Source organism: Armigeres subalbatus, chromosome 3, assembly GCF_024139115.2.
Source record: "Armigeres subalbatus isolate Guangzhou_Male chromosome 3, GZ_Asu_2, whole genome shotgun sequence".
Classification (NCBI taxonomy): Eukaryota; Metazoa; Arthropoda; class Insecta; order Diptera; family Culicidae; genus Armigeres; species Armigeres subalbatus.
In genome coordinates, this window is record NC_085141.1 from 153,090,274 (window position 1) to 153,118,058 (window position 27,785).

General features: G+C 38.0%; 1 protein-coding gene across 1 annotated transcript; it reads right to left on the minus strand.

Annotated features, from left to right (window-relative positions):
- Positions 1-1,117: 1,117 nt before the first annotated feature.
- On the minus strand, positions 1,118-27,503 carry LOC134220211 (uncharacterized). Its single transcript, XM_062699205.1, has 5 exons — positions 26,796-27,503; positions 2,578-2,740; positions 1,816-2,106; positions 1,536-1,752; positions 1,118-1,474 (listed from the first exon to the last, which is right to left on the minus strand). Exons 1-5 carry the CDS (start codon positions 27,161-27,163, stop codon positions 1,251-1,253), a joined length of 1,263 nt encoding a protein of 420 aa, XP_062555189.1. The 5' UTR covers positions 27,164-27,503; the 3' UTR covers positions 1,118-1,250.
- Positions 27,504-27,785: the final 282 nt, after the last annotated feature.

Sequence of the window (27,785 nt, forward strand, 5' to 3'; positions counted from 1 at the left end):
ATTGGCTAACATGCTGCAATAAAGCAAAAACAACTAGATTATAAACATTCTCATTAGTATAACTTACTGACTTACGTTTTGTAAAACCAAGAACTGAAATAACGCCTGCCACTCCCTATGATGGGATCACAAACAGCTCAATTAATTTTTCACCCATTAATGGGTAAATGCTTGGAGTATGAAAGTGGGCATAATTCACGCATTAAACAAATTTTCAAAATACCCATTATTTTGACAGCTTCATATGTCATCAAAAAATGTGTATTTTTTGCACATTAATGAGTAATGCCGAGTTTACAGTGTTGTCTGCTGAAAATCGTCGGTGCGTATTCTTAAATTAACCCTCGGAATGGTAGTTTCGACCGCAACATTTTGTTGCGTGTATGTTTTGACCTTCCCAAAGATTTTTTTTATTGGCCACGCAAAATTTGAACAACTTTTCATAACAATGACCAAATGCTTTCGTTTTTTCACAGCACAAAGTCATAAATATGCTTAATGATCTGTACTGATGAAAATGTCAACATTCCATCAAAGTTTTAAAATATTTGGATTTGAAGTTATTGCCTCAATATGGGGACACTTGATCCCCCATACAAAAATTTGGCGAAAAAAATCAGAAAAATATAATTCTGCATTCAGGCTTCTAATTTTTTGTAGATTTGACAGATTTGATGAAGTTTTGGCAGGAAAAAATATTTATTGTGTAGATATCATAAAAAAGGGATCAAGTCTCCCCAAATTTTAAAATTGCATGTGCTGTCGAATTCAATAACAAAAATCGTTCATGTATACGCACAGCAATTCGAAAATTCTGCGTATTTTTAAGAAAAAATATTTTAAAAATCTGAGGGCACCTTTCTAATTTTATCAAAGCAAGTTCTTGCAGAGGGATCAATTTCCCCCGAAAATTTAAAAAACCGATTATTGACAGCACTTCAAAAAATCGATTGTCTATCAATAACAACAATAATTTAAGGACATTCATACATCAGTAAAGTTGAATACTATATTTCTTAAAGAGTCTGTGTGGAAATCGCGTATGTTTATTTATTTTTGGCTGTGATACATCGGAAATCCGAAAAGGGGATCAAGTCTACCCAGTCTCCCCTACTCATCTAATTCAAAGTGTATATTTAATTCGGAGAGTAATTGTATCTTCCCATTCTCAACCAGCTATGAAAACAATTTTATTGCTTCTTGACGTCTCTCGTACTAATATATTTCACAGTGTGGTTCATTTGTTTTTTTCATAACTCCAAAAATCCTTTATGAAGTAGAGCAGGTAAATATCGCTGGATTACAGAAACATACTTTGGATGCTGGAATACTTTCAGCATCATTTCTCCCATCTTTTCTTTATCGCCAAAATCAAGTTCAACTCCTTCCTCTGGGTTCTCAATTGAAGATGCAGGCATGAGTTCTTCGAATGGTAAAATCATGAATGGAAGGAATGTACACGACAGGAATGTTTCTGCAAGTCAAGAATGATATTTAAAACAACCAAAACTAGTATTTTTGAATAAAAAGCTTACCTAAATATCCACACTTTAAAATTTCTACGTGTAAATCAACCAGAGTTGGAATTTTATTTAGGTAGCCCAAGTTATTCAACGTAGCTGTGAACTCGTCGTGGTAGAATTTGATCAGCTCATCGCGATGATTGTCTCTCGTCTCTATCGAGCATGTGTTGTATAATGAATAGATGATATCGCATGCAGGGGTCCCCCAGAAGCTGATTTGATAGTCAAGCTAAAAGGAAGCAGAAGTAGTTCAGTGAAAGCAACAACTTGAACTTTTCATTTCAATTAATACCAGCAGAATGTCTTTCGTAACACCTTCCTCGATTTTAAACATCATATTCTTGGAATGTAAATCGCCATGGTTTAGTACATTGTATAGATTTGAATCCTTCAGCTGATAGATGTCTTTTAGCTTAGTCATGATGGTGTTCTTCAGGCTGTCCAAACGATCACCGTAGATTTCATAGCCAGGCCATCCGTGACAGAGTTTGGCCAGTGTAGCCATGTGTCCAGTCCAGATTTCACTGAAATCCGTCTGCATTATACCTCCGAGGCTTTTGTCTAACTTAGAAATAATTGGCACCTTTTAACAAAATGAAAGAACATATTATTACATAATATACGGCGACTCGGTGATAAATATTTAAATGAAAAAAAAAATAAAATCGAAAAGCACTTAAATTATTATTTTTGGGCAAAAAAAATCCGAGGGGGGAGGGAGCCATATGGCTTTAGCCATATATCTTTTAAAAATATTTGTATTTGCCTGATATGCATATGTGATATGCATAGCACTTGTTTCCGAAATCGACAAATCGATGCTAAATTTGCGAAAAAGAATCCATGTATCTAGGACTCAAACCCCAGTAGTAGGAGGTAGGGGACTTGAGTCTCTCCAAGACACGTGGATTCTTTCGCAAATTCAGTATTAATTAGTCCATTTCGAAAACATGTTAATTAACTTAATTCGTCTTAGACGGTTGAATACATTCCACTAAAAGAGCTTTATATATTTTTCTGAACAAAACCTTTTTTTATGTTATTAGAGATTTACCGTATCGGATAAAACTAATGAAGCAGCATGCCATCGCGCCAGTTTTGTGTACACAATCTTAGCATCGTCAAAGCTCAGCTGAGTGTACTTCATTTGGTAGTCTCGTTTGGTGATATCCTCGAAAACCATCACCCAGAATGGGTCACTAGAAGAGTAGAGGAGCCTGAAAGGGAAAAACATGTTAAGCTCGTAGATAAAAGATTATGTATGTTTTCAAAGGCGACGTGTTCCATCGTCAAAAGTTTGATAGAAAGAGGCTCGACAAAAGAAATGGGTGCAACTATTTGAGAGATTTCTTCCAATGAATCGCCTGCATTGAGCGTGCTTACAGCGGCACACTAGGAGTTAACTTTCTGAAATCAGTATGGCGAAAGGCATCTAAGGTTTGATTTCTCAAAATGAATTATTGGCAGTGGCTGATTTTCTACCCGTCGCAGCCACATCCAGGCGCTATAGTATATGCACAAAATAGCCAGCAAGAGTTAACCGCCAGAAATTTGTATGGCGAAAGACATCTAACGCTGGTTTTCTCCAAATTAGGAACTTTTCATGAAAAACTATTTGGTACTGGTTATGAGGGATGGCGTCCGCTACTACGCCTACCAAATATTTTTTCGATTGAAGTGCTTAATTTTGAGAAATCGAACCTTAGATGCCTTTCGCCATACTGATTTCAGAAAGTTAACTCCTAGTGTGCCGCTGTAAGCACGCTCAAAGCAGTCGATTCATTAAGCACTTTCATCAACAAAATATTTGGTAGGCATGGTAGCGGACACCTCCCTACATAATCGGTACCAAATAGTTTTTCATGAAAAGTTTCTTATTTTGAGAAAACCCGCGTTAGATGACTTTCGCCATACAAATTTCTGGCGGTTAACTCTTGCTGGCTATTTTGCGCATATACCATAGCGCCTGGATGTGACAGCGGCGGGTAGAAAATCAGCCACTGTTAATAATTCATTGATCCTGCACACCGAAGCTATCTAGTAGTAGTAAAATTCTTCTTTATTTAAACATTTTTTGTTCTACAATTATTTTTAACATGTACAGTGATCGGCCGGCTTCGCCCTCCAACTTCAATTTTAATTATTGTTATCATTATTATTATTTTTATGTTGTTACTTAATTTTTAAAATACAGTCGCGATTCGCTGGTTGGGCCACGACCTCGGCCCAACTAACGAATTCGGTTTTTTAGTTGGGTCAACTGACAGCCATTTGAACACGTGTATTTCGACTTGAACATCACAAATGATCTCCAGTGACGCCCAATCCCGTTTTCCGTGTTTACATTGAATTTTGACGTACGGTTGCTTTTTAGTTGGGCCATTGCCCAACCAGCGGAGGCCCAACTAAAAAGTGACCCAAGTATTAAGATCCCAACCAGCAAATCCCGACTGTATAATGTATCATGACGGCCTTCAGGAGGCGCTAGTGTGGTTTTTAAAATTTGATAACCTAACTACTATGTACACTAATATTTACAATAAAAAATTGATAACCTAGATTGGAACTAGCGCCCTAAGCGCTTCTTGGTCCGAGTGCAAGCAACGGATCCTAAACTTTTCTTTACACTCACCAAAGCGTTCATGTAATGTTTTTATTCTGGCAAGACGGTGGACCTCGGATGTTCTTGTCCTGGGAGGGGTGTTGAGGATCATCCTCAGGAATTTGTTTTGGACCCGTTGAAGTTTGAGGTGGTGGGTTTTAGCGCAGCTCTCCCAGACCGGTATGCCATATTCGATCACAGGGAGGATGATTTGCTTGTAGACAGCAAGCTTATTTTTCAGGAACAATGACGACCGGCGGTTGATCAAAGGGTACAGAAGTTTCAACAAAACGTTACACTTTGTCACCGTTTTGTCAACCTGTTGCCTAAAAATAAGCTTGCTGTCGAGGGTCAAGCCAAGGTAGTCGTCCTCATTGGACCATTCCACAGTCGTGCCATTGAGGATGATTTTACAGTCTCCAGGCGGAACATGTTTAGGGGATTTGGAGTGGGGGAAAATGAAGACCTGGGTCTTCGCCGCATTGATACAGATCTTCCAGCTGGTGAGGTACTCTGTCAGGGCATCCAGGCCTCGTTGGAGTTTTGCCACTAGCGCTTTGATCACTCTACCGTTGTAGACGATGGAGGTGCCATCTGCGAACAGAGACAGAATGCCGCCTTCTGGAGGTTCTGGCATGTCGGAGGTGGACAGATTGAAAAGCAAGGGCCTGAGGATACTGTCCTGGGGGACGCATGCGACGATGTTGTGCGCATTGAAACTCGCTCCGCTGATTGAGACCCCGAATGTCCTTGCCGACAGGTAATTGTTGATGATTTTCACCAGGTAGCTGGGAAGATTGTAGCGTTGTAGTTTGTACACCAGGCCATCATGCCATACATTGTCAAATGCCTTCTCGACATCGAGTAACGCCATGGCGGATGTTTTTGACCATATTGTCATGCTCCGCATCATTCTGGAGCAGGTCAACGAATTCCAAGAGTCCCTTTACTTGGTATTCATTGACTACGAAAAAGCTTCCGACCGTCTCAATCACGAGAATATGTGGGGCGCCCTGAGACGCAAGGGAGTTCCTGAGAAAATCATCGGCCTCATCGAGGCACAGTACGAGGCCTTCTCGTGTAGAGTGCTGCACAATGGGGTCTTGTCCGACCCTATCTGGATCGTAGCTGGTGTGAGGCAAGGATGTATTCTATCACCGTCACTGTTTCTCATCGTAATCGACGAGATTCTGGTAGATGCGATTGACCGTGCACCAAACCGCGGGTTGTTATGGCAGCCTGTAACCATGGAGCACCTAAACGACTTCGAATGAATTATTGGCAGTGGCTGATTTTCTACTCGCCGCAGCCACATCCAGGCGCTATAGTATATGCACAAAATAGCCAGCAAGAGTTAACCGCCAGAAATTTGTATGGCGAAAGACATCTAACGCTGGTTTTCTCAAAATTAGGAACTTTTTATGAAAAACTATTTGGTACCGGTTATGAGGGATGGTGTCTGCTACTACGCCTACCAAATATTTTTTCGATTAAAGTGCTTAATTTTGAGAAATCGAACCTTAGATGCCTTTCGTCATACTGATTTCAGAAAGTTAACTCCTAGTGTGCCGCTGTAAGCACGCTCAAAGCAGGCGATTCATTGGCTGATTACGTTGCACTCCTCGCGCAACGGCGCTCTGATATGCAGAGTAAGCTCAACGACCTTGCCGAGCACTCCTCTTCGGCAGGTTTAGTCATCAATGTCAACAAAACCAAATCGTTGGATGTAAACACGGTGACTCCTTCCAGTTTCACAGTAGCCGGGCAACCAGTGGAGAATGTTGAAAGCTTCCAATATCTTGGTAGCCAAATGGCGTCAAACGGCGGTACCAAGATCGACATAGGCGCACGGATCAAGAAAGCAAGGGCTGCCTTTGCGAGTTTAAGAAATATCTGGAAAAACAGGCAGATAAGTGAACACTCCAAAATACGAAGTTTCAGCTCTAACGTGAAATCTGTGCTGTTATACGCTAGCGAAACATGGTGTGTATCAGTGGAGAACACTCAGCGGCTGCAGGTGTTCATTAACAGATGCCTGCGGTATATAATTCGGGCCTGGTGGCCTCACAACTGGATCTCAAACAACGAGCTCGATCGTCGTTGTCACCAGAGGCCGATAGCAACAGAAATTCGGGATCGGAAGTGGGGCTGGGTCGGCCAAACTCTACGTAGGGGCGGAAACGAAATCTGTAAACAAGCATTAGACTGGAACCCAGCGGGACATCGCAGCAGAGGCAGACCCAGAGGCTCATGGCGGCGAAGCCTCAATAAAGAAATAAAAGAAGTCGACTGAAATCTAACCTGGCAACAGGTTAAAGCGATAGCCGGGCAACGCTCAGGATGGAGATCTTTCAAGTCGGCCCTTTGCACCACCGGAGGTGTACAGGATCCGTAAGTAAAGTAAGTAAGGATGTTTTTGAGACAAACTTGTTCCGTCTGAGGACGTTGGTAACTCGAGTCAGTTGGTGTACAGTTGACCGACCGCGTCGGTCGAAGCTATCACAAAGCCTTTTCTATATAAGCTGTTTACTTTTCAGGCATTTTTCGTTGATATATTTGATACCTGCCCCTTTTTAAAATCCATGCGGTTAGATATATGTAGAAGGCACTCGAACAATCGCATCCATGCTTGTTATGGAGATATTCCATAAATAAGCGTCAGCCTTTCAAACTCCTACCTAGAATTATTTACCCTCAGAAGTCCATTGTTTTTCCATGTTCAATTATCTGATCTTCTTCTTTTTCTTCTCCTATGTCTCTACATTCCAACTGGAACTTGGCACTCTTTTCGACTTAGTGTTCTATTAGTATTTTCACAGTTTTAAATTGAAAGCTTTCTATGCCAACCATTGCATGAGTAAGTATCTTATGTTACAAGCACAATGGATACACTATGCCCAGGGAGTCGAGAATGCTTCTCACCGAAAACATTCTGGATCCGACCGAGAATCAAACTTGCCATCTCCGGATTGGCCTTTGCACGCAAAGCTGGACGCAAAGCTGCCCATGATTCTCTTTCGGGATACGTATGCAATTCCGTATCCGTTCTAGTATCCGTGCTAGTATATGTGCCATATTTGAAACAGTCTGGTAGATCTTCAGTTACGATTGTTAATCTTAATCTCAGGCATTTCTTGAATAGCTTTAAACACATGATAAGAACACATTTTATTCAAAATACAAAAATAGAGTGTGTATTTAAAACAAGCAGATATATTGTACGTTTACTTGCTAGGTGGACACGGTCGGTTAGAATAGCCGTTCCACTAAGTGTTCGTTAAAGTAGTCGCTAGAGTATTCGCTGTTGATTTGAGCGAGACAAAGTAAACGTACCTTGGTTACGCGTGACTGAAGCTTTACTATAGGGATTTCTTCGAAGCGCAAAACATATGTAGTGATCACAAAGAGCATGTGACGCTGTTGAAACTAGCTATGCGTGTAAACCTTAAGGTTTTACTCCATAGATTTTTTTTATGAAAACTCAGAATACAAGTAGTAGGGTAAAACGTCCTATTATGGAGGGGTTAAGCACCGCGTCAAAACAAAATGATTTCGAAAATTCCTTAAAAATTATCTATTTATCGTTTTTTATTGTAGTAGTCGAACAGGATGTTCGTTAACTATAGTAAATATACCACATACCACAACAATAGGACCTTAGCACTACCGCAATAATATACTCAAAGGACGTAATTTTTTAACGAAAAATATTGATTTTTCATCATTTTTAACGGAATTTTGTCAAACAAAAGGTGTTCTAGTGGTTGATTTGAAGTGTTTTAGTGGATCCCTCCTGGGGCGTGCGGTAAGATGCGCGGCTACAAAGCAAGGCCATGCTGAGGGTGGCTGGGTTCGATTCCCGGTGCCGGTCTAGGCAATTTTCGATTTGGAAATTGTCTCGACTTCCCTGGGCATAAAAGTATCATCGTGTTAGCCTCATGATATACGAATGCAAAAATGGAAACCTCGCAGTTAATAACTGTGGAAGTGCTTAATGAACACTAAGCTGTGAGGCGGCTCTGTCCCAGTGTGGGGATGTAATGCCAATAAGAAGAAGAAGAAGAAGAAGTAGTGGATCCACAAATGTTGTTGATGCTATCATATCCAAAATGGACTATTTAAACACTACCGCAACATTAGGACATACCACAACGATAGGTCGTTTTACCCTAGTGATCACATACGATTCTTAGGATCACAAAGAGTATGAACCACTTTTAGACTAGCCAATAGACTTTCGCGTAGACCCCAAGAACTTTTTCTTGTAGGACGAAGGCTTTACTCCATAGATTGCTTGGATAACGCTGAACATATGCTGTGATTACCTCTTCTAAGAGCATCCCGCATAATAAAAAACAACATGTTATATGGTCAGAATCATTATTACGATGTAAGATATAGCTTCACAGTTTACGTTGCGGTTATCGAATACTTTTCGATCGATTCAACCATAACTGCTCGACATCATCACTAAATGTCAACATATAACATGCTGTCTCTAAAATGTTCTTTATTTCCTGCATTATATGTCAACATTTTATCATACTGTTGAGCGAAAATTTTGCACGCGAAAACAGACGATTTTTTATGGTCACATAACGTAACAACCCATTCAACATATTGTTATTTGTCAAATAACCGTACCACAAACTGTTAAAACATTATATGAGATTGTTCATTTACAGTTGTCAACAGTAAAGGATACTGTTGTCGACCGCTCGGGAAAATATCCATGTACAGTTTGTAATTATGCGGGTCATTACCGGTCGCGAGCATTTTAATCACCCGCGCAGCGCTTTCATTTTAGTTTCGTCACTCGTTTCCGTATCGGTCACTAATATCGGCTCTCAATTTGGTTGCTGTATTCTGTACCGGTGACGTTTGACATATGACAGTACATCAAATAGCAGCGCTCTTATCGCGCTACCAAATTTGGTCACCTGTCAGTCGCGCTACTGTTATAGCAGCGCGTTTAGTAGCGACCGGTAAAGTGTCAAGTAACGATACTGCGCTGCCAAACGGCTTAAACTCACCACCGGTAATCTTGCTCTAAGGACTATAAAAAGCATTTACCACATTTGAATCTAGTCGAGACACCTTTGAGTGCGCGTGTAGACTCTATAGAGTTAGATGACTTTACCCATTAATGGGTACTATGTTATTGTTGATATTATTCCCACCGTGAAAAATTCACCCATTTTCTTTAAAAAGTGGCGCTTGGGTAGTGGCACTTTTTCAAGAAAATGGGTGAATTTTTCTCGGTGGGAATAATATCAACAATAACATAGTACCCATTAATGGGTAAAGTCTTCTAACCGTGTAAGGCCTTGCTTCAGGGATTTCTTGGATGACACGGCACATATACTGTGAACGAATTCAATGCTAAGTACCACAAATAGCATGTGCCGTAGTTGAATTTGGACGATAGACCTTTGGTTACGCGGGTAGACCTTTATTGTCGTAATCTGAGAAAGTGACGTATGTGCCATAAAGGATGGTGGTATTTGTCGGTAAAAAAAATTGATTTATTTTATCTTTCATATTTTTGTGTATGTATGTGCGCAAAATAAAACTCACTCATCTTTTAGGCACTTATCTTTATCCGATAAGTTGCATTCGACGGAGAATACCATCATTGGGGCCACACAGAGCCTGTTGATGTTGTAAACAAATAAACAAATCCTGTCCCATTGTTTCCTATTGAGAATTGGCCAGATCGGACTATGGGATCAAAAGCTTTAGCCAAAATACGTATTAGTATATCTAATGTACGAGAAAGGAACAAACACCGCTAGGTGGATCAGTCAAGGTTTTTGACGTAGGATTACGGATTACGGAACCTTGGGGGGTCATTCTGCAGTTTCAAATCTGAGACCGTCACGAAAAGTGGTCAGGAAGTATGGGCTAATAACTCAGCCGTCTTTCAACCGATTTTAAAGATTTTGGTGTTAATCGATCGACGAACTCTTTAAGATTTTGCTCAACTATCGAAAAAATGCATTCAAAGTGCTAAACTATTGAAAAATTGAATTTTATTAGGCACTGAAAATCGGTAAACTAACCAATCGCGTATGTGCATCGCAAGCTCAGACATCAAAATCGTGCAACCTACGGGCTCAACTCCAACCCCCGGTTCAATTGCATTTTCTCGGAAAGCGGGCACAACGATGACGCTCGTAGCAGCAGTCTCAGGAGAAAGTGGAACATCGAGAGGCCATTGCTGAAAGCTACAATCTTCGGACAATCGTTTAGTTACTGTTAGTGACGCATTTTGGAAAGAAAATCGGTTCTTCTCAGGACCAAAATTTTATGAGAAGAAAGAGTTGATTGCAAAAATGGCATCGATTACGGTCCCCGGATACCAGTGGCGCCACTGAAATAGTAAAATTTTTACGCCAGATACGGACTATCGTTTGTTTGCTATGAATGATTAGAAAGACGCATTGTGGATCAAAATCGATTCTTGTTAAATCTACCATTGTACACCAGAGAAGGTAGAGCCGAAATATTTTCTTCAAAGTGCACATCTTAACCGCTTGGTGATGGTAGAAAGTTGGAATAGATAGCAGTAAAAGTGCGGGAAGTAAACAATGATGACGTCTCACATCATTGAGTTGCGTTAGCAGTCAAATGAGATTTTCCCAAGATTCTGATTTCAGTATACTTGCTGTTTATTATTGGAAAGCCGCGTCATTGGAAACAAAATCATCTTTTAACACGATAGAAATTTGAGCCGAGACAAAAATCTTTGTCGGTAGCAGCCTAACGTGTTCCAGCGGCAAATCATAAATGGGCTGACAGTGGCATCAGTAAGTAGTGGAAATTCATTTCAAAATTTTGATTTCCGGCGTGCGCGGTACGAAAATTCCTCTCCTCTTTGAGTGGGACTGTGGCCCTGAAGAGGGCCGTTTTAAGCAAAGCTACTTCCTCGTTCATTCACTAGGAGCTGACTTACTTGGTGACGACTTTGAAACCGCAGTCCGCAATACCGCAATATCAACGCCAGGGAACATATTCAGAAATTCAAAATAAAATCTTTTACACTTCACGTAATCCTACGTCCAATTGGCGATCGTGTCTCGGATACAACCTTCTTCTTTTTTTTAATAATGATTTTGTTAGGTGTTATTTTTATGCCGTTTATAAAAAAGTGGTTGGTTGGTCAAAACATTTTTTTAATATTATTTTAATTTAAATTATTTTTATTTTTATTATTGTCCAAACATTTGAAACATTTATGTCATTCATTCGTCATTCATCTATTTGCCTCCCATTGAAATTTTCAAAATGTTAAGGTATAGTGAGGTAATAATTTCTTTTGAAAAACCGACAATTTTAAACTAATAACATTTATTACGCTTTTTCTGTCCGTCTAATGAATCAGATGAGCGCTGTGGAGCAAAATCGATTTTTTGAACCACCCTAATGGGTGCCCTGTCAGCCATTCACGTGGTATAAAACATCAGATACCCTCCCCACCCACGCCCCCTTCATCGTTGCCATGCGATTTTCTCACATGCTTCATTTCGTCGAGTTCTTAGATGCCACCGAGTTTTAGCTTCCAGCCATAAAAATACATTGATATAATATGTATAAGGTTACTAAGGCTAATTGAAGTGGCAAAAGGAACACAGGTATTTTGTCGGCCACAGAGAGGTTCAAATAGATATAAGGCTACTACGGTGTAGCTATCATTTTTTTATAATTAAGGATTTGGGTAAAAATTTGGATAGAAGCTATTGATAAGAAAAATATTTTGAGCTTGTACCTTTGACTTTGATAGATACGTATTTCGACCTCAACATCTTTAGTGTCTCGTACATCATTTACATCATTTCCTTGCTCGAAATCATTGAGCTATATTATTTTATAGGGGAATTTGGGCAAAAAGGTAATAAAAAAGAGTATCTCCCATCACCTCCTATCTATGATCACATCAAGACTCATAACATATGACTATTCTTGTCTAGTAGTGCTATCGGGTATGGTTTGGAAATGTTTGGCATCGGCGCTATTCAAAAGTATTTAAAAATCGTTTTTTACTCAACAAATAACCAAATAAAACATTTGTGAAACGATTTATTTCATTATTTTCGTTCAGCAAACATTTGTCAATATCTGTTCAACACTTTGGGACAATAATATCAACACTTATCTGTAAATATTACTATTTTTTACAGAATACATGAAAATTGCACATAAAATGCACTTTGATGCTTATTTGACCCCAAAATCCCTTAAATTTCCAACTTTTACCAACAAAATATATTTAGTGCCCTTCTATGGATCCACAGTGAAGAGATAAACACAATTTTAGAACAATGTCTTGAAGATAAAATGACAAATTTGGAAACTCGCGATATATGGGGCATTAGGGCAAAACGAGCTCAATAACTACATACCGAAGCCTTCCACGTCCATGAAACAGCACTCACTGAATTCTTTGCAAAATTCCCTTTCGAATAAGCTCTTGATCTCTTCTGTAAGTTGTTCGTGAAGAAAGTTATCAATTTTTTCCACCTTTGAAATCGGATTTCCCCATTGTGCATTGCTTTGTTTTTGATGGGATGGATATAGGAGCTATGAGATGAAGTGGCAAACCGTTCCCGTATATAGTAAGCTCGCAATAAAAAGCTTCGCCTATTACTAGCTCAGAATACATTGTGACACTGTGAATGATAGATAATTACTATAATCTCTGCATTTCAATGCTTGACTAACTGCTGTGTGAGATTGTATACAATATATCATGAATGATATATTGCAGTCATAACCCTGCATTGACGTACTGAATAGAATCTTTTTGATCTGTAATAATTTCCTGTGGATGACATTGTAGGAAAATATTAAACCCAGCAGATAACGGATAAATGATAATTAGTATACACCTGCCACGCTCCCTTGGTAAATGACATTTTGTGAGCAATCGGAAAATTTCGTCAGTTTAAAACATTTTTTGTGATAAGATATAAACGACCACCAGAATGTAAATGCGTACGAAAAAGAATGATATGCAATAAGTTTTAAGCTGCGTCAATGCTGTTCACCGAAATGTGATAAAACCTAAGATAAATCTACACAGCGCGCTTTCTCGGGAAATACGATCTAATAGAATTTAATATGGGAATGAATTATTGGCAGTGGCTGAATTTCTACCCGCCGCTTCCACATCCAGGCGCTATCGTATATGCGCAAATAGCCAGCATGAGTTAACCGCCAGAAATTTGTATGGCGAAAGACATCTAACGCGGATTTTCTCAAAATTAGGAACTTTTCATGAAAAAGTATTTGGTACCGGTTATGACGGATGGTGTCCGCTACTACGCCTACCAAATATTTTTTTCGATTAAGTTGCATAATTTTGAGAAATCGAACCTTAGATGCCTTTCGCCATACTGATTTCAGAAAGTTAACTCCTAGTGTGCCGCTGTAAGCACGCTCAAAGCAGGCGATTCATTAGGGGGAGATCCTCCTCTACCTGACACGACAGTTCTCCGTCAAGACGGTTTGCGCAGGCCCAATAAGCCGCCAGTGATACCAAACATTACGAACGACATAAGAAATAATGCGACTCGATATAATCGGCAAATACTTAGGCGACGAATGAAGGATGACGATTGGAGGCTTAGAACATGGAACTGTAAGTCGCTAGGTATCAGGTATCAATGCTGGGAAACGGCTTCATAGTGCTCGGTTAGATACGCCAACGCGTGAGCTGCCACCCAATTAGCGCAAGGATGTGCAAGCTGAGGAAAAAATGCCGTTTCAACAACACACGTTAACTTTCACTTACTCAGTGACTGAGTAAAATTGTATAGCCCTCTCTTTTCTTCTCACGAAAATTTTACTCAGTTTCCACCAAAAGCAGGATAACTCATAGCTATGAGTAGTCCCGCTTTTGACGGAAACTGAGTAAAATTTCCATGAGAAAAAAAGAGATAGCTATACAATTTTACTCAGTCTCTGAGTGAGTGAAAGTTAGAGTGCATGCACTACCCACACGAAGAGCGACAGTGGCGGAAACCCGGATGAAACCTCATTTTTTTTTAAATTTTACACATATTTCAAATGAGCTAAATCCAAAATTAATTGTAGCTTGTAAATTAATTGCTGAAGTTACTGCTGAAAATCGTCTCCCTAACAAATATGTATGGAAAAAGGGAATTCATGTAAACTTTTTCCGGGAATGATTCGGAACGATCTGGTATCATGTATCAAAATCTATTTTTTATCTACTTTCCGGTGGTTAGTAAGGTGAATTGCGCCCAGCTGCACCAAAGCTGGAAATTGACTTCTTCAATGTGAGTGAGGACGTGGTTTCTGTTTTAGATTATAAGACTTGGGCATCAGGAGGTACTTGAGTAGCATAGCATGTATCAGATGACAATTCTAATCTCAAAATGAATTCAGCGATCCAAAATCAATCTTTGGTGAAAATGTCGAGCAAAATATTAGGTTTTATCCGGCGTTTGTATGGGGGGGGGGCGCCACTGTGCGACGATGAGAAAAAGCTTTCTATGTACAACTGGAGTAGACATACGATGGAGGCAACCGGTCACCGTACAGTCCGGTGATCGAGCCAAACAGTATGCATATCCTATCGAATGACAACGGCCAACGATGCTTAAACTTTGCAACTGCCGCGGAATGGTAGTCTAAAGCACTTTCTTTCCCCGCAAGAATATCCACAAGACCACATAGAAATAATTTAACCAAGAAAAGGTAAACCAAATCGATCACGTTTTAATCGATGGTAAATTCTTTTCCGACATCACGAACGTCCGCACATACCGCCGTACGAATATTGAATCCGACCACTACCTCGTTGCAGTATGCCTGCATTTAAAACTTTCAAGGGAGTACAACACGCGTCGAAATCGCTGTAAGGGTCCCGTGCCACAGGCTGACATGCGTAAGGACATAATTATTTATTTTCAGACTAAGGCCGGAGTGGCCTGTGCAGTGTATACAAGTCTTCTCCATACAGCTCGGTCCATGGATGCACGTCGCCAACCACGCAGTCTGCGGAGGGTCTGCAAATCGTTCTCCACTTGATCGATCAACCTTGTTCGTTGTGCACCTCGCATTCTTGTTTCCGTCGAATCGTTGTCGAGAACCATAACTGACCGACATTCTGGCTACGTGCCCAGGCCTCCACAATCTTCCTATTTTCGCGGTGTGAACAATGGATGGTTTTCTCAACAGCTAATGCAACTTTTGGTTCATTCGCTTTCACTACGTACCGTCCGCCATCGGCACCCCACCATCTCAACGATTTGCGGACCCTCCGCAGACTGCGTGGCAGGCGACGTACAACCATGGGCCGAGGTGAATGGAGATGGCTGTTATGTATTGCACATACCACTCCAGTCTTAGACTGAATGAATAAATCTGTAATAAATGAAATGGTCTGTGTTCGTATCCTCATAATTCGAAATCGGCTGGATGGATTTTCTTCATTCTTTTAGCAGATATGTTCGTTAGAGTTGCCGACGAGTTCATATGATATTTCCTCATGTTTAATTTGCGAGTAAAGTTAAGTGAGTTGTGAAAAACTAAAATTAAGATTCATGTAGAATTTTCGCATGGGCTATTAACACCGCGCATTTTTGCCTACTATGCAGGACAACGTCTGCTGGGTCAAATAGTAAATAATAGTTTAAGCATTTGAAGGCGTTCGCTATAATAAAAAGTGCATACTAGTGTTCTCTACATAGTACCGGATGAGTAAGTGCATATGAAAAATATCACCATATCACCGGAGCGCAATGGCCGATTGGGCCAATTTTTCAGGAGGGGATCAACCGCGGATCAGTCCGCGTTATTGGTAGTCTAAGAATCGGATAATGTGAAGTATCAAATTATTTTTGTATTCACACACACTGGGTGGAACTAGGAGTCGAAAGCAGAGAAAGTGCACCCAGTAGCTGCACGCAGAACGGAAACGTCGATAGCCCGGTTTGTTAGAAGTTTACAACAGAATCAGATACAAAATATATATAGTTAGAAATTTTTACAGGTCGTAATCGGTCTCCAGATTGTGACAAACAATCATACATTTTTGTTTTTATCTGAACAAGATTATTTTTCAAGAACATGAAACTAAGCCCATTGCAAATTAGGCAATGTTTTAAAATTATATCAGCGTATGGTGATCTATATGGCTGGAAGACTATCCCGACTAGAAGAGCATAAGAAAAACTGAACACATTATGATATTTATAACGTATTTCGATAAAATTTTGTTCTTAGTTCCTTTATCTTTCAAATAGTGTAACTTGATTCTACCATAATGTGATTTAAAAAAAGCTTAACACCAAATTATCCAAAATTAGGCTCAAAATTGGATGTATCAAAGTCTTCTAGCCATATAGATCACCATACGCTGATGCAATTTGAATAAATTGCCTAATTTACAATGCGCGTTTTTCGGAAAATAATCTTGTTCAGATAAAAACAAAATTAATGATTATTGGTCACAAACTGGAGACCTATTACGACCATTAAACATTTCTAACTGCACAGTAAACAACATATTTTGTATCTGATTCTAGTAGTTTATTAAAAATAGTAGTTAGTGCAACAAGTTGCAAAAAGATGATTTTTTCAGCACGAGTTGTATGTTTATCCAACGAGGCTTGCCGAGTTGGATATATCTAGATCAACATTTGAAAAGGGCGTAACAGCCAAAATTTATTCCATCGGATTCCTTATCTACATACATAGCTATATACATAGACAAAATACTGGAGAGATCAAATTTTGGCTGTTACGCCCTTTTCAAATGTTGGTCTAGATATACTACGAGTGCTGAAAAAATCGAGTTTTTTTTGCAATGACGAAAAATGGACTTTCATTTGATAAATCTGTACCAAAATTGTACAATCTAATTTACTCGACATAATCATTTTTCCCAATAAATTATGTTGCTGCGCAGAACAATCAGATTCCAGGTTACCGTACCACATTGCATAGTTCGATAAGCCATGTGGCGGTAGATGTACTTGACTTGAAAATTTTTGATGTCGTGTTCACTACACTATTTTGTTTATTACGGGGCGCATAGAATACAGTATTTGAGCACTTACCGAAGCTAATTCAGCAAAATGTAGTCATGTAACTACTGTTCTGATGTATGTAGGTTTTTCATTATAGCACCCAAATGAGTGTTATAATGGACATTATGCAACCCATTTAAGTTGCATAATGTTCATTTAGGCACCCATTTCGTCGGTATGGAAAAGTAGGCCGTTTTATCACTCAAAGACGAACTGTAAACCAGATATTATGACCAGGAATTGTAAAAAAGTTTTTTTTTTGATAAAATTGTAACATAATTTGAAAGCTTTTTGATTGGAGTAGTGTAATTTTTGATATAAATTTCGTTATTTTAATAGCATCCAGCACCAAGTTTCTAAGAAATTTTGTTATAAAAATTTAGTATAACATAATAACGTATGTTGATATATTTTTGAAATGACCTTCTAGTCGGGTTGCTACATCCAGTAATGAATTCAAGACAAAATTTTCAAAACGACTTATCTGCTTTTGTAAACAAAGATTCAAACGACGATTTGACGAATCTGATATCTTTCCCACGCAAACTAACACCATCAATCGGTAGGTTTCCGCTACCTGTTGATGGTGTTGGTTTGCGTGGGAGAGCTATGAGATTCGTCAAATCGTCATTTGAATCTTTGTTTACAAAAGCAGATAAGTCGTTTTGAAAATTTTGTCTTGAATTATCGTATATGCGCAAATAGCCAGCATGAGTTAACCGCCAGAAATCTGTATGGCGAAAGAAAAGATATTTTAGTTACTAGATAAAGATTGTCGCTTCAGTTCCCTTTGTTTTGCTGTCCGGAACATGTTGGGTACCAAGCTGTCAAATCGTATGGATTTTCCTTCTTTGACATTTAGCTCCCCTATCCTCGCCAGCAAAAGATGTTCCGGACAGCGACGACAGCGACAATCTTTATCTAGTAACTAAAATATCGAAAGACATCTAACGCGGGTTTTCTCAAAATTAGGAACTTTTCATGAAAAGCTATTTGGTATCGGTTATGAAGGATGGTGTCCGCTACTACGCCTACCAAATATTTTTTCGTTTAAGGTGCTTAATTTTGCGAAATTGAACCTTAGATGCCTTTCGTCATACTGATTTCAGAAATATATATTATAATATTATAATAGAATCTTTTTACACCCACGGTGCCCCCAGATGCGAATATTATCGCACTTTCATGAACCTCCGTAGTTCTCTCACGAAAAGAAAGCTTAAAGCACCAGGAAAAGGATACGGGGTGTTTTAAAATCTTTCATCGGTGAAATTTTGAATACGCCCTATTTTAAAATTGTATGGTTTTTCCCATATACATACATGTCAACTGCAAAATAAAAAAAATAGTAATTAAATCAAGTAGGGACACGGCAGGTATTTTCGTCTGTTCGTCATAGTCTTGAAAACCAATGAGACGCTTTTTTGTAAAACTCATACGTACCAAATCGTAAACTCAGGAGAAACGTTCTGCTATAGTGGAGTTCTAGCAAATGTACGTTGCTTTCATTGGTTTTAGCCCCTACGACGATGGACGGAAATACCTGCCGTGTCCCTATTGTTGCTATGCCAGTAGCAATACGAAATCTTCCAAATAAATGAATGTTCTTCGACATTCATGTAATATGTCCAGCTCACGTAGGTCTGTCATACATTAAGATTGGTCGAACTATGAATATTGCAAATGCCATATCACTAAATTTCATTATCACGATGAACTCAACGGATTTTATTGGACAATAGGTATTGTACGAGAAGTGTCACATGTAAACATAATAAACTAAAACAAGAATAAAATATTCACTTTCTCAATGCATCAGCAATTGTCAAAGCCTGAGCACAGATATGTAAAATTGTATGATTATAATAAAAACAAATCACTGGTTACAAAAATTTAGCAAAAGACTCAATAACTATGCAATCGGTACACGGTGAGCTTAGCAAGTTATATTGTTTAACACTGAAAATATTGCATCATTCTAAAACTTGTCCAAAAGCAAACTATAGGGAAAAGACATACTCAGGGTGGCCACTGAAAATCGATTTTCAAATTCCCGGTTTTTTCCCGCTTTTCCCGATAATTTTTTTCACATTTTCCCGGTTTTTATATAACTTAAAAAAATATTGTAAGAGTTTTTGAACTTTAAACTAGGTGTTTATTTTCTGAGGTCAGAGACCAGTTTTATATCGAAGCAACTAATAATTTGTATCGAACATTAAATTACCAACAAAGTTTCATGCAAATGCTTTAATCAATAGGCACTCTGAAATCTTGCACTTCGTGGCCAGGAAGTTCTAATGTCAACAGGCATTTGATCAAAATGGTAATACAACATGAGCCCCTAGAATGGTTACAATGGTTTGATTCTTTTCTTAGTTGCAAAACTTTCGTAAGATTCTATCAGAGCCAATGAATATTGCTTGCCAGTCTAAGCAAAACGAAATGTTTTTAGTGTCCAGCTCTCGGTTTGATCTAATTCAGACTATTTCAAAGAATACCTTCCTGTGTAACTGATAAAACTTTACAAATTTTTGCAAAATTATGTGAGGACACACACAATTTTCTTTTATAAAGTAAATTGAATAAAATCGATGTTTTCAACTTAGAGACTAAAAATTCACAAAATTATAAAACAGCTACAGTCGACTTTCTACATCTCGATCAAACATAAAAGGGGCATGTAAACATCGTAAACATCGCGTGATATTTCTCATTGAAATGAGAAATTGCAGTACTGATCTTAATAATGACAACAGCTTATGATTCTGAAATTTTTTAAAGATATTTCATTTCAGATAAGTATCAAAAAAATTCCATTTCTCAATCATTTTCAATGATTCTACATTTTTTAATATAGACGTGCTCGTTGGTCTAGTGGCTACCGCTTCTGCCTTATAAGCAGGAGGTCGTGGGTTCCATTACAGGCTCGTGCCTTTCCTACTTTGTATTTCTATCTTAGTTCTCGTGTTTCACGTTCTACCAAAACGATTCCTACTGGTATAACCTTCCACACAATCCCAAAACCTCCCGTGGCACCTATGAGAGGCCGTAGAAATCTCTGCATCTTTCTGAAGTTAGGTGTTCAACTAACCATCCTTCCCCTTCCTCAGCATTCGCAAGGACGTGGACAGATCTCGATTATTGGAGAGTGCATTGCCTCCATCTAAGATATCTGTGGTAACTGATGAAAGTGATGCTACTCTCATACAATAGTCTTGGCTTGTACCACCTACGAACTTGTGCGAAATGCTCAATGCTAATGCTAATTGTAGAATTTTTGAATATAATTCTAAACAACCCTATTCAAATATATATCCGATCTCGCTCGGGTTTTATTCTCGATAATTGAGTTGATTGAAGTGTCGAACTCTAGATTGGTTTCAATTCGCCATTTTTTTTCGAATTCGGTGTAGTTGATACAAAAAACATAGAGGTACATCATCTTAAGGCGAGCTTGGACATTGGAAGAATAACTTAAAGTTGAATACATCCATTTAAAAGAATGATTGTTTTGATATTCGATTCAATGCGTACCACATAACACAATATTTATGATATATTTCACTCGAAATTGATATCAAAATGATCTAGTAACAACACAAACTGGATTTGGGATAAAGATCCACTTATTTTTTTGTTTCTCTTACACACCATGTTGTAAAATCAAATAAAATCAGTTAGAATGCGACTGAATAATAAACATTGAAGAGTAATTATTTTCCTAATATCATTTTCATTAAAAATTTCAAAGAGTTTTGAGAGTAACTTGACGAAAATTATTTTTTTCCCGGTACATGTCCTGAATTCCCGGTTTTTCCCGCTTTTTTTCCCGGTGACTTCAATTTCCCGTCTTTTTCCCGCTTTTCCCGTTTTTCCCGGTTTGGTGGCCACCCTGCATACTCATTATTCTTATTTTTGGCGTTTATTACTCGGCTGCATTTCATCTAAATTACTTGATTTTTGAAATATGGCTAATTTCAATACACGGAGAAACTTGTTTGCTCTTTAATGGGTACTTTTGTTTGCTATCTCTTTCCTTCTGCTGGAAAAAAATACTAGTGAGTGAAACTAGCCATGTTCTAGAAATCAAGTAATTTGATGGAATTACTTGCTAAGCTTGCAGTGTAAAGATTGCATAAGTATTCCCTAGAAACATTTTGGTTTTAAGATGGTTTTATAATACTCTCGAAGAGTAAATTATGGTCTTCAAGAGCATTATAAAACTTAAAATGTTACTTGGGTAGAGTCTTTTCATTCATTTATTTAGTTTACATCTAAACAGATAACACTGAATCAACAATTTGACGCCACAATACACGGTTCGAGGCCGCATCTCTCCATCTTCGGATACGCCCCACGCTCGCCAAGTCGTTGCAACACGTTGAGTCTTTTGCTATACGGAAAACCAAAGCTACCCGAAAGTGGGTTGTCTTCAGTCATAACCGTACTTTTGGCCAACAACCCAATTTTGAATTAAATTACTTTTTTAGCACTAGGTAGTTTGTCTTTAATCACATGTAAACAATTTACTGAAAGCTAAGTTTAATTTACCCAAAGTAAACTTTGATAAACAAAAAATTGAGAATATTAAGTATACTCAAATTTGGGTTAATGGGCCGAATTACCCCGGCGAGGTGCTTGCATCTTGCTCTCGTTTTATCAACATCAAGGGAAAGAAAGGAAAAACTTCCCAAATTTTGAGTCAATTTTGTTGCGATTTTCGCATCAGTAAATATTTTGAACTCAAGTTCTGGGTTGATCTATCTGTCCGTTTTTGTAACCAGTGATTTGTTCTTATTATAATCATTCAATTTTACATCTCTGTGCTCAGACAATTAATGATGCATTAGAAAAGCGAATATTTTATTATGTTTACATGTGACACTTTTCGTATAATACCTATTATCCAATAAAATTGTTGAATTTATCGGGATAATGCTATAGTGAAATGGCATTTGCACACATCTTTTATTAAGATTTCCTTTCCAAACACAGAACGCAAACTAGATTGCGGCGCAATTCGTGATCTATTTTCATGATCATTAGGAACATATCACTTACTCAATATTATAACATGTTTTGACATATGGTTTTATCACCATGAAAACATTGGATTGTCTAATCTGGAGATTAAATTGTGCAATTAAGAGCAGAAACTTACGCGTTCAGCACTGTTGTTCCATCAGATTCATAGTTCGACCAATCTTAATGTATGACAGACCTACGTGAGCTGGACATATTACATGAATGTCGAAGAACATTCATTTATTTGGAAGATTTCGTATTGCTACTGGCATAGCAACAATACTTGATTTAATTACTATTGAAAAGGAAAACACATTTTTTTTTATTTTGCAGCTAACATGTATGTAAAAAACCATACAATTTTAAAATAGGGCGTATTCAAAATTTCACCGATGAAAGATTTTAAAACACCCCGTATCCTTTTCCTGGTGTTCTAAGCTTTCTTTTCGTGAGAAAACCACGGAGGTTCATGAAAGTGCGATAATATTCGCGTCTGTTGGCACCGTGCACCATTTGAAAGATGGCTACAAGAAAAAAAATCTATCAAAATGAAAAAAAATATTTTAAGCTCTTTTTAGTGGAATGTATTCAACCGAAGACGAGTTAAGTACTCTCCATTGGTGGAATTAAATGGAGAGTACTTAACTCGTCTGATCGTCAAAATAAGTTATGAATATCACAATGTGTTAAAATTGTGTTCAGTTTTTGTCATGCAGGGCTGGCTGGTTACGTTGTTGTTTGTTATTCTAATATCATATGAATAAAAAAAATATTTTTCTAGAAATCTTCATACTTTCTGTGACCGATCATATAAACGAAAGGCAAAAAGACGCCTAAAATATTTGTCAGCGCATTGACCCGAACAACAATAACCTACTTTTAATCTAACGCTAGTGCGACCAGCCTCTCGATATGCTACGTCAATCAGACACAAATACATGTACAGAATACATTACAATTAGGAGGGAGGAGGGGTGAAACAGCAGATTGAGTAAAATGAAAGGAGGTATTGTTTCAACCAAATCGACATAATTCTGATACTCATTCAACAAGCTCTTGTTGTTTGTTTCATGTTGTGTAATGTCCCCGCATATTTACCAACCGTTCATGGACATTTTTCCTTGCTGTCGGAAACAATTTTCTTTACTCTTGCAATGCTTAAGCCCCAAATGCAATACAACGGAACGGCGACGGAAACGGGAAATTTGACAGTTAGCCCATATATTTTCTGTCAAATTTGCCATTTCCGTCGCCGTTGCGTTGTATTGCGTTTGGGGCTTTACTATTGAGGTAAGGAGCTCCCAACCTTATAGAAATTTTGTATAAGCCATTTTACGAGACAATTTCGATCAGCTGATCGAATCCTCACCATCAATTGAGTGGACGGCTCGGCGTTTTGTTTTGGCAAATTTGCATGGCAACCATTATCAATTCGTCATCATCATCATCATTTCGTTTCACTTTCGCAAGTGTTCCGTATAAAAAGTAAATATTAGTGTTAGGACTCCTGTCATTTCACCCGTTTCGTAAAATAGCTTATTGACTTTAATGCCCTATCAAACATCTTTGCGGGGTTGATGTGATGAAGGAGCATATAGGAACTTTTCAAATAAATTGCTGTTCTACATTTTTATATTTTAACGAGTGTTATCCACAGCCCTCCTTTGATAGGAATATGAACTTTCGTCATCACTTCGAAATAATTAGGAACTTTGTTTGTAATCTAGGGTAAAATGCCCAATAGTGGACTCCCTAGTAGCGGGATTTTCCTCTTCCTGTCATAAGGAGTAGAAATTTTGAACATATTAATTATGCTTGATATCTAATACCAAGTTCTACATCTCCTCTTCACGATACATACATAAAACACTAAAACACACGACGTTATTCGATGAAATTATCATTTTAAAGTCTGACTGAATTACCCTGGGGGTCCATAATAGGAAATTGCTTCCCTATAGTCGACACTTCATTTTATTTTTATGTTCCGTTTCGGGACGTTCTTTTTCCCTATTATGGACCCTCCAAAATATTCGTATAATGGACAATCTCGTGTTTATTTTTTATAGAATTGTAAAAAATCATCTAATTTTACTTTCTATAGCATTTCCAATGCATGTAATCTAATCTTAGGACTGCTAGGTAGGTTCTCCCGATGTAATTTCATAGCAAAATGTTTACATAGTGCTGTAATAATGCAAAAACAGCTCGTGGGTCCATTATTGATTGGGGGTCCACTATTGGGCACTTTACCCTACTTGTCGGAAACATTATATGCATACACGCAAAAAAAATATTGCAGTAAAAACTACAATTCCGAGGGTTATTTTAAAAATATGCACCGACGATTTTCAGCAGAAAACAAACCCGTTTGATTTTACCATGCGCGCAGTAAATATCAACTGTGGCCCATGCGGAATGTTGTCACATGAACTGAAACCATGGTAAAATTTACTGAAATTTCATGGTAGTTTTAAAAACAGAGCGTAGTCTACAAAATAGTAGTTTTTACGACGGATTTTTTTTCTGTGTATATATATTAGAGTGGGGCGTCATGGTCATTTTTTCAAATCAATGGTTTTTCGAAGCCATTCTGGGTCCTGAACAACTGTATGGAAATTAGTATGGGAGAACGTATATTTTTGCATTTCTTCTACTAGAGGTTTCAGTTCATCGTAAACCAAGTGGCACATTGCGTTAAAGTATAACCTAAAGGATGCCGAGAAACTTTGCTGAAGAAGGCACGTTGCTGGAACGTCCACGAAAAAAGTTATAACGCTTCGAAGATTGAGTGTTCAAACCATATGCAAAAAATCGTTTATTCTGCCAGCACTGCCGAACTACGTAGACCAATAATTTAACTGAGTGTTATTTCAAAATAATTGATCTATACTTTAGAGCTAATGGGAGCTATCCGGAATCATTTCACAAAGAAAAAATCCGACTAGAAGGAAGATGGATATTGCCCTTCGATATCTATAGGTCGTCCGGTAGTGCTGGCAGAAACATTGATTTCTTGCATATGGTTTGAACAATCAATTTTCGAAACGTAATAACATTTTTTGTAGACCTTGCAGATACGTACCTTCTTCAGCAAAGTCTTTCGGCATCTTCCAGACTATATGCTAACGTATTGAGTCACGTGATTGATGATAAATTGAAGCCGCTAATAGCAAAAATGTAAAAAAGTACGCTTTCCCATACTAATCTTCATGTAAATTTAAAACGCGATGCGGCATGCGAGGTCGCAACCAATCGAGCCCATATTTTGCACAGTTGATTGGGGTCCCAAAACGATTCAGAAAAACCTTGATCTCACTTGATCGGACGAAGTTTGCGTTTTTCCATACAACTGCGCCCCACTCTAATATATATTCTTCTTATGGCAAAGATTGTTGATGAAATTTATGATATACTCGACAAACATTAAAAGCTGATAAAGATAGCATTCTTTAAAAGAATGCTATGGAAATATTTAAGGTAAATTGCATGATATGTACAGAAAAATTAAAAATGTTATACGATAGCTTTAGCCAAAATTCCGTATGATTATATTGGCGTAGTGGTACCTGTTTTGTATTTTTGTTTAAACTGCGATCGTTTCAACACTACATTTATGCAAATATACTCTATTATCAATATGGTCCACTCTGGCTGATTCGAAGAGACAGCGTAGTAGAGCCACGGTGTCACAAAAGGCAAGTAATGTAGTGAAAAGACATTCCGAGGGGTGCTTAAACGTATGATTCAATATGCAGTATAACATGTCGAAATGACATGCTAGAAATCATCTCATGACCCCTTTTTGATATCTGAGTTTAAAAATAAAATTTTAAAAATGTAATTCAATTTCTCAAAACATGTAAAATTAGTGTAATTTTTGCAATCATCGCACCCTTTGTCTTTCGCTTTTAGGCGTTAATCACCTTTTGTGACGCAAGATGGTGTGAATGTCCTGTATGTTGCCTAATATATGGGGACTCATGAAATGGACGATATTGTTAATATACTATATTTGATTTATGGGTATTATTCCTGACTATTAATTCAAATGGATAGATTTTTTCCCTTTGTTTCTTATTTTTTTTTAATTATTCAGGTTTAGGAACGCATGTCGACATATAGGCTCTAAAAAATGCAGCAAAACGTTAATTATGTCAATATTTTTTCGTTTTTTTTTATACATGAAGTTTTATACAAAAGTTACCATTTTTATGGTAACGATTCTCGACTGTTGTATTTTTTGCGTTTGCATTATTTTCACATAAATATCACCGCACTTAAAAATTTTCACTGGCTTGGTTTAACTTTCATAAAACAAAAACAAAGCATAGTAATTTGTTTCTATTTTCTACAATTCTCTTAACAAAGGTATAGGTATCGTTAAAGATGATTAATTTTTGGTTGGTTGGTTGAGATTAGTTAATAATCAAGAAGTGGAATAGAAAACCTAATTTGACTAATTTGATGTCGATTTTTTTCACCTTACCTTATTTTTTAAAATAAAATCTTCAATTGTGCGATTTGTAACACTTTCCCTACGCTAACACGTCACACATAAGCGTGGCCTTGACGATTATATCTCACCTCGGTCCAAACTCTGTATTGTCTCCCACCGAACGAAGAAGTTTCACCATTTCCGGGATTACAGTTTGGTACATGATAGTTTCCGTTTCGAAGATCTCTCCTCCTTTCAGGAGGTCCTTCTTAAGGCCTTCCTGCACAGGCATCGTTTTAATAATCAACGATTTTTCATGATTCTGGCCGCGGCTGTTGTAAGTGACGCTGGCGCGGAAAATGACACTCGCGAAATGATCTCCCGGTTTAGTACCTGGGATGATTTTGCTCTCGTTCACTAATAAACCAGAATCGTTTTCCGATTTTTTTAGCACCTTTTCAAAAAATGTTTCATCCATCCATTGGGGAGCATGCATTTCATCTTTGTTGAAAGCCATGATTTGTTATGTTGGACAATGTTGTACGCAGAGGCAGGAATGTCGAAAACGTAGAATGGAAATAGAATGTCTAAAACTGACCACGCGGCTATCGCGTGCGTCTATGATGAACGAGAGCTGTCGTATAACTAAATGATTTGCTGGTTACCGAGTGGTATGATGCTGATGATTTCGCAAAGCAGAAAAATCATTTGATTCTGCTTAGTTGTGATTTCGCCAGTTGATGTAATATAGCGACTGATTCTAAATGCCGGATAAGAAATGGGTTGATTGACTTAGAATTGGTTTGAACAAAATTTATTTGGTATATGATGCCCCAACTCAGGTGTTATTGGTGAACTTCGTTGATCGGCGCCAAGCCATTTTTGTCGGGGTGGACAGTGGTATCTTATCATATACATATGGCACACTTGTTCTTTGTTTTATCAAATTTACGCAACAGATTGCGGTTTTATATTTGATTACTTCTATTAGGGTTATACCAAAAATGGCCCTGAAATTTAAAAACTATTATGCAGCCTGTGGAAGTGTTACTGCTCTACATATCACAGATTCTTTATCTATTCTATCAAAAAAGAAAAAAGAAAAAAGAAATGGAAGTAGTTTGTATCTTACATTTGGC

What these genes read in the sequence shown, in the direction of transcription:
- LOC134220211 (XM_062699205.1), bottom strand. Translation starts at nt 27,163, where the DNA reads ATGGCTTTCAACAAAGATGAAATGCATGCTCCCCAATGGATGGATGAA. An exon ending in AATACAGAGTTTGGACCGAG is followed by an intron (nt 2,741 to 26,795) that starts GTGAGATATAAT and finishes TTTCCCTTTCAG; the next exon opens with GCTCCTCTACTCTTCTAGTG. An exon ending in TTACGAAAGACATTCTGCTG is followed by an intron (nt 1,753 to 1,815) that starts GTATTAATTGAA and finishes GCTTCCTTTTAG; the next exon opens with CTTGACTATCAAATCAGCTT.